Source organism: Zingiber officinale, chromosome 8A (genome assembly GCF_018446385.1).
Source record: "Zingiber officinale cultivar Zhangliang chromosome 8A, Zo_v1.1, whole genome shotgun sequence".
Classification (NCBI taxonomy): Eukaryota; Viridiplantae; Streptophyta; class Magnoliopsida; order Zingiberales; family Zingiberaceae; genus Zingiber; species Zingiber officinale.
In genome coordinates, this window is record NC_056000.1 from 7,020,030 (window position 1) to 7,030,432 (window position 10,403).

The 10,403-nt window shown below is 33.6% G+C and overlaps 1 protein-coding gene across 2 annotated transcripts; it reads left to right on the plus strand.

The window, feature by feature from the left end:
- Positions 1-2,691: 2,691 nt before the first annotated feature.
- LOC122012172 (protein SEH1-like) lies at positions 2,692-9,553 on the plus strand. 2 transcript variants are annotated; one of them, XM_042568625.1, is made up of 9 exons: positions 2,692-2,897; positions 3,103-3,214; positions 3,837-3,937; positions 5,104-5,181; positions 7,135-7,290; positions 8,192-8,304; positions 8,642-8,768; positions 9,040-9,210; positions 9,280-9,553. In XM_042568625.1, the coding sequence occupies exons 1-8, from the start codon at positions 2,742-2,744 to the stop codon at positions 9,178-9,180; spliced, it is 984 nt and encodes a 327-aa protein (XP_042424559.1). In that variant the 5' UTR covers positions 2,692-2,741; the 3' UTR covers positions 9,181-9,210; positions 9,280-9,553. The 2 variants fall into 2 exon arrangements, with proteins under 2 accessions (XP_042424559.1, XP_042424558.1); XM_042568624.1 differs by having other exon boundaries at positions 9,294-9,553.
- The last annotated feature ends 850 nt before the right edge of the window (positions 9,554-10,403 follow it).

Genomic DNA, 10,403 nt, shown 5'->3' on the forward strand with positions numbered 1-10,403 from the left:
AATTGCTCTATATTTGAGCAATATTAAACATTAATCAAAATTATTCTAAAACTAATTAAAATTATCTCAACACTGCTCAAAATTATTCTAACATTAACTTGAAATATAGATAAAAATGTTTAATGTTGGTTAAAAAAATATTGCAATATTGGTCAAAATTGGATAATTTTGACGTATGATAATAATATTAAATAATTTTAGATAATATCAAAGCACCTGATGCAATAATATTTTGGAAAAGAGGGTATTTTGGGAAATAAAAACAAGATGAGGTTGTGCCTAATGCAAATTGTGTTAAGCATTCTCGCCAGCGTTTGTCGGGAAAACATTCTTTTATATATATATATATATGGGAAAACATTCTTTTATATATATATATATTTGTATAAATTTTTATTACACATGTGGCTAAAATTAACTAGATTAAGCATTCTTTTTAAATAAAAGCATCCCCGTCGGTAGACAATTTTCATGTCCGTTGGAATCTAAACACAATCAGTATAGGCAAATTAATAATAATAGCGTATCCAAGTCGTCGTTTGATTCCTTCATCCTGTGCATCAATAAACAATCTTCAATTCAACTGTATTTTGAGAACAAGTCAAATACGGTCCCTATATATATATCTGTTTTGTTTTTTGATAAAAAGTACTAATGACTTACTTTTATTAGTTTTAAATAAAAGATGATACTTGATCAGGCAATCTGTCAATTAGCACACTGAGGTTGGGCGACATGTCAATAAATTTGTGGTTGTTTGATTATTAGTCACATCTACTTTGCCAAGATTTCACCAAGAATCGTACGTACTTTATCTATATATATATCATCACAACTTAATAATTCATGATGGGTCAATTGCTCTAATATTTGAGCTACGAAGTGTATATATCAATACAACTCAGTGCTTTAATGTTTGATGTAGCTAATGGAAACAGTGGGGACAGATGAGGAAGCGAGGAAAGAAGGAATGGAAGAGAAAGCAGTGGGAGTTTGGGATTGCGGAAGCCCACTGTATGATTCCTTTGAGCTTGCCTCGCTGAGCCACTGCTTGGAGAGGCACGTCATGGTCCTGCCCTTCTCGGCCGACGACTCGGTGGCGGCCGGACCTTTGAGGGATCAGTCGGAGAAGGAAGGGGGCAGGAAGAAGAGGAGGATTAATGCGGTGCTTAAATCTATGCGTGCTGCCGTGCGTTATTTGTTGGAGAAAATTGTGAAGTAGCGTGGAAGTTTTAGTTCTGGTTCTCCGTCTCTCTCTGTTATGTTTGTACTGTTTTCTCGAAGCAATTGTGATCAGATTAAGTTTCTATCTTTTGTTTCAAAACAGAAAACAGTGAGAATCGTTGATGGTTTTCCACACGGATCTCAAATTCGACAATGCTATGGCCCGAACATCAAATAAATTATATGTTTTATTTCTAAAATGGTTTTCAGTATGTTTTTTTTTTAAGATAAGAGATTTTTGTTGAAATTATAAAGAAGAAATCAAGAGCCGGAGCAGTTGAGAAACGGAATTTGCTGGTGTCTGAAAATAAAATTGAATTAGATTTTAATTTGTTGGTGTTCCGAATTATGATACTAATTCGGCTGCATTTGTGATTGTGATGTTTCCACTGTTTTTCTTAATTTTTTTAAATTCAGATTTTGACATATTTGATTATTTTGTTGAAATCAGATTGATCCTTTATAATGAAGTCATTAGGTAAAGTATCTGATCTTTAAAAATTCAAATTATTTAGTATCTGATCTTTAAAAATTCAAATTATTTAGATTTTCGAATATCACCCTTACGGCTTCCCTATAAAAAAAAATAATTTAATTTAATATTATATTTATCTTAATTAAAAAAATCTAAAAAATATATATTTTTTAACATTGTCAGTCTAAAATATTTATAAAAACTTCTTTAATCTTAGTGTTGTCAATTCTAAGATATAAGACTAAAAAAAACTATATTTTTTTTTATATAAAATAACCAGAAAAAATTAATTATGAAAAAAATTCATAATAATATGCCGTGAGTCTCGAACTCTAGATATTATTTCGCTTGTGGAATTACTAATAAATCTTGGAATTATTTTTAGTATGAATAGAAAAAAGGATATTAACATAAATTCATTTTAGGTTTCACCCAAGTTAGTTATTCCCTATGAAAAAAATTAATTTAATTTAATATTATACTTATCTTAATAAAAAAAACTAAGAAAAATATATTTTTTAACATTGTCGATCTAAAATATTTATAGAAGCTTCTTTAATCATAGTGTTGTCAATTCTAAGATGTGGGACTAAAGAGAACTATATTTTTTTATATAAAACAACCAGAGAAAATTAATTATGAGAAAAATTTATAATGATATACTGCAGCTGAGTCTCGAACTCTAGATCACTGATTATTTCGCTTGTGGAATTACTAATAAATCTTGAAATTATTTTTAGTATGAATAGAAAAAAGGATATCAACATAAATTTATTTTAAGTTTCATCAAAGTTAGTTAGTAAAGGAGGAAGATTTTTAATAAAATAGTAAGATTATTCTAACAGACTTTCCATATATGCCATGTTTGTCGGGGCCCATGTGCGGTATAGGGACAGGCCAGGGCCCGTGGGCCTCCGTTGTGGGACACAGGCCGTGATCCAAATCGTGAGATGATTTGTTGTTATCTACGTGGCACTCCGGCTTTTTGGGGTCACAGGGAACTCCAAATCTTTTTTGCATCGCAGGGGCGAGAGAGCGAGCGATGGAGAGGGAGGTAGCGAGCTTGGAGAAGGGCGCCGTTTGCTGCGCTTGGAACTACTGCGGACAGAGGATTGCCGTGGGCCACATCGATGGCTATGTTTCCATCCACGACTCCCATGATTATCCCGCCGCCCCCTCCTCCTCTTCCAAATGGAAGGTCGATACAGCCACATTTCCCCTCCCCCCACGCCTGTTAGAGACTCAAATGTAGCTTTGAAATCGATCGATTCGCAATATCCGCGGTTTCTTTTGTAACTAGGCGATTTTTTTTTTAAAAAAATCTTTTTAAGTTTCTTTTAGGGCTTTGATTGAATTGAATATTTAATCAAAGTCTTGGCCTTGCTCGATTGACGACGTTGCAGGCGCATTCTAGCTCCGTTGTGAAGGTCGTCTGGACTCCTCCAGAGTGTGGAGATGCCATAGCTTGCATCTGCGAAGATGGAAAGTTTTCATTATGGGAGGAGATCGATGAAGGTAATACTTATAAACTAGGGTTCAGTATGCATATCTTTTCGTTTTCCCTGGACCTTTGTATTTGATAGTAGTATATGTAATATGTTCGTCACATTACAAATAAACTCCTCAACTCCTTAATAACAAACTAAACCCTTAACATCAGTAATATGGTCATTCGTACGCTCCTTCTTGCTAGTGGACTCAAAGCAAGAATATATAGTTAAAGAAGTTTGTTAAAATGTTCTTCTTCTTCTTCTTTTTTTTTTTTTTTTTTTTTTTTTTTGCATATGATTTTAGTTTGGTTCAAACATTTGGTAATTATTAGCTGATTCATGTATGAGCATTACTAGTCCCTGTCTGTCTTACTCTCCACCATTTCTCTCCTTCATGCTTCATAAATTTATGGTATTATGGCATCCAGGCATGCCTATCTAAACCTCTTTTTATGAAAATTGAATGCGAAATAAAGTTGATAAAAATCCAGGACATATTGCTAATTCTTTTCTTTGTCCTCGTATTAGTTTTTATTTATTATTTTGTCTGTAGTCTACTATTGGTGATTTTCATTTTGAGCTTTATTGGATCCATATTTATCATCCTCATCTTACTTTGGTATTCACTTCTAAATCATATTAATCAGATACTCAATGTCCAACATGGAAGCTTTGTAAACTCTTCGAGAACAGTGGTTCTCATGTACTTGAACTACAATTTGGAGTATTTGTGACCAATCTGAAGATGGTAAGTTTTGTTCAAAATTAAATTATAAGCACATTTTAAATTTGTTGATGGTTGTCAAGTAGATTTAATGACCTGTGATTAATTTCCCCAATTTGATTTACTTGCTAATAGTTTTGTTAATCTCATAATCTGAAGATGCTCAAATATGGTCTATGTCATATGTTTCTTCTCCCCTTAAACTTGTATCTATGCTCCAATATGCATACCCAGCTGGAAAATTTATTTCTTGAGCATATGATTTCTGCAAATTCAGTTGTCCAATGTCATATCAGGTGAAGAAGCCTTGAGTTATAATAATGTACTAAAAGGTCTATATGATGAGTTTGTGCTGTGTTTAAGCTCTGTGACTTCCACATGATGATACATGCAACATGCTGCACCTTTGATTGGTTGTTACATGGAACATTGATGAAGCTTTGGTAGTAAAGGAATTTCTCTTATGTTTTACTGCACTTGATATGCTACCAACTTCTGGAGATTATAAAATTATGAAATTATTTCATCATGGCATACATTTGAAAATGAGTATCAATAACATACCAAATGTTTATTGTTAGGTTGAGAAAATCCAGATTGTTATATCAAGCAAATAAGTTTTGTTAATGCAATATTAATAACCTAGTTGGATCAGCAGGTTCAAGATGTCTTTTTTATAAAAAAATTAACTTTGTTTATTATTTATTTATTTGAAGAATTCAACTAGAGCTTGAGTTTGTAAAGTGGAACCACTCACATAATTGATTTCAATTTGTGGAACAGTCAGTTGTATATACAATTGTGTTTTACTTTCATGGATATAAGCTCATACATTGATGTTTAACGAAAGAGAACAATTATTTTTCTGTATATTAGAATTATATCATGAAGCATGAAATTGAAGATTCTGTTCATTATCCAGTTCATCCTAATACAACTGCTTTCATATATGGTTTTCATAGAGCCTTACAAATTGTAGACAAAAATGTACAAATTGAACAATCTATTGACAGGCTTTTAGTTTTTCAGTTGTTGATTGTTGATATTGAATGTGCTAATATGTGACTATGTGCCACTTGGTTGTAAGCTTTATGTGCTGGCAGCTTTTATGAGCTGATTTACATGGATGCTAGCATCTTCATTTGGCTGCCTCTTTTATGCATGTTATTGACTTTGTAATGGTTTTCTAGGTTGCTGCTTATTCAGATGGTCATGTGAAAGTCTATGAATTAATGGATCCTTTGAATTTGGACAAATGGCAGCTTCAGGTTAGTTACTTTTCTAATGTCACTAAGCAGCAACATTAGCTTATTTGATTATTTTTCTGCTATGATTCTGTCCTAAGATTTTGTTTTCATTTATTGAACAAAAGATGCATATATATATATATAAACTTAAAATGATAAATTGGGTTGTATTGATGCATACCATTCGTTTACCCTTTATGTATAGTCACCTTAGAGTTATAGAAGCTTAAATGGTAAACTGGGTTAATACCCGTGGGTGATTGTGAAACATCTTTTACACATGAATTAATCAATATTTTGATGGGCAGATGTGTGTTCTTGTTAAATTGGAGTAATGGAGAAGGAATAATAAATTGCATTTTTTATTGTGAAATTACACATTTGATTTTTGATCCTTTTAATTGCTGCTATTTGGGCTTTCATTTGCTTAATTTTGGGTTTCAAATTAGGAAAAGAAAATGTGAAACTGTAGTACCTGATTTATATATGCTATAATTTTTCATGTTTTTTTCATAACTTGTTTAGGATGATCTATCTATGCTTTGTGTTAGTTATCAAAGATAGTGAGATGCCCTACTTGTTAACTGCAGTTGTGTAATCATGAGATTTTCCTAACAGAAGTGCTTTTATGCATTTTAAACTGTATTTTTACAAGGTGATACTGTTGTTACCTAAAGCCCTCTAAATTGAGATATACCATATCTTCCGTTAACGAACCTTTAATTCCATATGTTTTTTCATTGTTGCATCTATTATCTTGATTCAATCTGGAAATTTTAGTCTGTAAAACCCTCTAAATGGTGATACTGTTGATTTGCTTTATAAACTGAGAACACTTAATCCAAACTTCCAGATCTTTTGTTATCTAAAACCCTCTAAATGTACATTTATAAACTGTGAACACTTTACCATGAGGTTTTCCTAATAGAAGTGCTTCTATGCATTACAATGTGCATTTACATTGGGGGGCTTTTGAACCATGGGTAATGGCCTACTTCTTGTTGTGCTTGCTGCACATTCTCGAAGCATGCAACATAGCAGTTACAGAAGGGTGAAGGGCACATGGTTGAGGGTGCTGGAGCAGGCCAAACACATCTGGCAAAAGTGACACTGGTGATGGGGCAGGGGCCATGGCCTTGGCGTTGCAGAATGTGATGTGATTGAATGTGCTAATGACTTTCCTTCTCAAGGGGATGCCCATAAGGTTTTCTAGAGTTAACAACCGAATGTGCTCACTGAAGCGCTTCCAGACTGAAGACAATGCTTACTACTACTTGACGTTGGCACCTTGCATGCCCTCCAAATATACAAAATTGCGGCTATAAGTACTTTAAGGAGTTGAAGTGAGTCATTTATGACTTAATGTCAGCTCTTATATTAGTTACAGAAAGACCAGCTCACATGGGTTGTTTGGATAGGTGGAATTCATCAGTTCATTACCAAAGAAGAGAACTCTAAGAATCTTAGCAATCAAATGTGAGAGAACAGAAAACAATAATAGGTTATGAAGATTTTGACGTCTACATTAGTACATTCAATTAATGTTGAAATTTATGCTGACACCCATTACCCACTTCTTCCTCTCTGTGCTTGGCTTTGATAAGACACTCTTTCTTTTACTATCAAACATTTTCCTAAAAGGAGTGAAATAAACAGGCCATCACTTACACACACAAAAAGATGCATCAAGGATTGGTGCTTTAAACTAGTTAAGTCTCTTGTAGATTCAGTATCATGCTGTTCTCTGGTTCATTAATTCACATGTACATTACTTGTGTCAATTTGTACTCATATCATAATTGTAACTGTTTCTTAATCTTGTTTCTCTGGTCATAAAAGATAAGAGCCTGCAGGTTTATAACTCAGCTTAGTGCTACTATTTTATTTTTTGCATTTCATCTTTGTTTCCAAGATTTACCACAATATTATTCATTTTGCTTTTACCTGACACTGTTGAGTTTCTTTACAATGCAGGCAGAATTCCAGAACGTGCTTGCTTCTGTTTCTAGATTTGGAAAGGCTTCATGCAAATCTGCATCTATTGCTTGGAATCCTCATAGGATTGAAAGTCAGCAGTCTAGTTTTGTCCTTGGTTTCAGTTCAGATCAACCTCAGTTGAATTCATCCAAGGTATGTTGAGGTTGTGATGTTTATGCAATCAGCAGGAAGATTTGGTTGTTTCCAAGAACCATAGACAAAAGCTGTTGGAGTCTTTAAATGCCCTTAGTTCAATTGGATGCTCTTAATTCTAGGAAATAAGTTGGAGGAGCGCTAGTAAATAAGTTGGAACATAGCTGCGACTTTGATCCTATTAAAATTGTTTGGCTAACTAATTATTCAAAAGTTTGAGTGGTAGGAAATAAACTAAATTATATAATGAATCACTATACTATCTATATGGGAGTAATGAACGTGGAAGATTCTAATTTCAACATGCCCCTTGATGCGCACAATAGGATTATTCTTTTTATAGGTGGGATTCAAACTCTGGAGCTCATTATGTCATACTATGTTAAAATTGATTGACTAAATACCCTAAACCCTAAGACCTTAATCCTATCACCATAAAGGTACTTGATTTGAGAGGAATAATTAATTTTGTGTAGGTCTACTAATATTACTAATGTATGTGTCAAGTGGAACAAAAAAGGGTGAATTTTTATAGATGAACATAATATGTTGTTTTAACCAATAATGTGTAAGTGATGACAAGTTGGATATTTGTATATTTCAAATCAAAATATATCATCCATGCTCACATTGTTTTGATGAGATTGTGCAACAAGCACACACAATGTTTTATACCAAAGAGAGTTGAGATTTTAATCTCTGTCAATTGCAAGATGGACATTTGAATCTTTTAGAGCATCCATGATTTAACAATTTGTGTTGTTCTTGCTGCTTTCATCTCCGAATTCCTTTACGAAAGAATTGTCTGTATACTTGTTGACTAGTTAAAACTTGTGTAAACACTATATATTGATTGAGATGGTTACTTGCTTAACACCCCTAGAATTTGGTTCTCCAACAGATTTGGGTGTTTGAAGAGGCTCATCAGCGTTGGATATCAGTTGCTGAACTAGCTTTACCTGAAGACGACAGTGATAGGGTACATGCTGTAGCCTGGGCTCCCAACATAGGAAGGTATTTGATTACCTATAGTTTTGATGACTTTGTGTGCACAAAAAATGTTCTGACATATAATACACATTTGTTTTTATCTCAATGAACTACCCTGTATGACAATTTCTACACTTTTGATATTAATCAGTTTTTTTCTTCATTTTCTTATAATCTTGATTATCCAATTATATATTTGCTAACATGACTGTAGAACTAGATGAATATACTTTATCAATTATTATTATTATTATTATTTGGGAAAAAAATACTTAATTTAGTGTTTGTGGTTTGGAACTTTAGTGAATTCATATAGTTGATCTTATTGCTATCATTTTTGATAGATGAACTTGACTTGTAGGCCATTTGAAATTATAGCAGTTGCGACTAGCAAGGGTATTGCCATATGGCATGTAGTTCTGGACCCTGAATCGGATGGAAGACTTCCAACTGAAAAGGTTGCATTACTTGAGGGGCATGACGGCGAGGTATGAAATTATTTGCCAGATTATATTGGGCTAATTGACCCTACCTTTTTTCAAGTAGAGTTCAAAGTATCTTATGGAAAGACTACATCCTAATTGGTGTTTTCTAAACCTAAATATAATATATAACTTGTTAGACTTTAGCATTTGTTAAATAAGTCATCTATTCCTTTTGCCTTATCTTAAGTTGCCTATCAAATCTATGACAAGCGCTAGTTTCATAGCTTTACATTCGAGAAATGAGGAATGAACTCCTCAACTTGGAAATGCACAGGTGTGGCAACTGGAGTGGGACATGAGCGGAATGACATTGGCGTCAACAGGCAGCGATGGCATTGTTAGGTTATGGCAGTCTAACATGAATGGGGTCTGGCATGAACAGACGGTTCTTGATTGTAATGCTGCACAGTCGTAATCACATATTACTGCTGTATCGCTTAACTTGGTATCTCCTATCCTCTCATATTCATTTGTGGATGGATTACTCTGCAAATTTGATCACAATTTTTCTCAGCTTTGTTCCTTCAGATATGCTTCATGGAGGTCGAAAGAGAAGACATTGCCGTTGACATGCAAAAGTGGTGTTTGCTGATGTTTTTGACTTGAGGCGCCTGTTTGATCAACATTCTCTTCTCTCGGTAGTTTGCAATTCCTTTTGTGATACTCTCGTGATGCACATTTGGTGGAGATCAACTGCAGCTAATTCTTATTCGGAACTGCATTTGCGATGACCAATAACCTTTTATGGTCCATTTTCTTAACAAGATGTAGCTAATTTCTTGCACTAAGGTTTTCCATTAGCTAGAGAGTTTTGAAGATGTGATAGTAATGATAATCATCATTTATAAGAATTTGTTTTTGAAAAAAAAATAGTTTACAATATTAATTATTATGTTATTATTATTTTTATCTTGCTGATGAAGAGAAAGAAAATGAATATTTTTTGTAGATTTTTTTTCTTATTTCATTTTTTTTTTCTTGTATCTAAAATGTGAAGTTTGCCATCTGCTGATGAGCGTGTCACTGAGGACGAGCCAACTGATCACCCCTGCGAGCTTGCACCCGAGGACGTCCTCGCCGATAACCTGTGGGCTCATCGCGGCCAGTGAGATGGTCGAGTGCTGCGAGCCATTGATTCGCCGTAAGTCTGTCACACGAGCCAAACACGTTTTTTTTGTATTTTTTTTTTTTTGGTTTTTGGGGTTCTTGTAATAAAAAGATGATTACACTGTCTTAGAAACGCCTTATTAGGTGAAGGTAAATTAGGCGAAAGAAGGTAAATTATGAGGATAATTTATAACCCACTATTATGTGACTGTAACATGGGAGGAATTATTTTTTTTCAGGTGGCATGCATACGCCCATTAACATATAAAATGATGAATAAATTATTATCACTATTTTCATATTGGCCCCTAACATCTGGGTATGGTCTATCAAACTTGCGAGGCCATTGAGGTCCTAATTGTTCTCAAGGTAAAAATTAAAACCTGGTTATATGAATTGCCAAAAGTGTATTTAAAAAATAAAAATAAAAGGGCCATTCATCATATATTTCACCAACACACTGTTATAATATATTAAAATAAATAAATTAAATTAGATAAAAAAAACTTTATATAGGGTATTTTATATTAA

Excerpts from the sequence above, each read along its gene's own strand:
- LOC122012172 (XM_042568625.1), top strand. The coding sequence starts at position 2,742 with ATGGAGAGGGAGGTAGCGAGCTTGGAGAAGGGCGCCGTTTGCTGCGCT. Across the intron at positions 2,898-3,102 it reads CCTCCTCTTCCAAATGGAAG|GCGCATTCTAGCTCCGTTGT; the intron begins GTCGATACAGCC and ends ACGACGTTGCAG. Across the intron at positions 5,182-7,134 it reads TGGACAAATGGCAGCTTCAG|GCAGAATTCCAGAACGTGCT; the intron begins GTTAGTTACTTT and ends TTTACAATGCAG.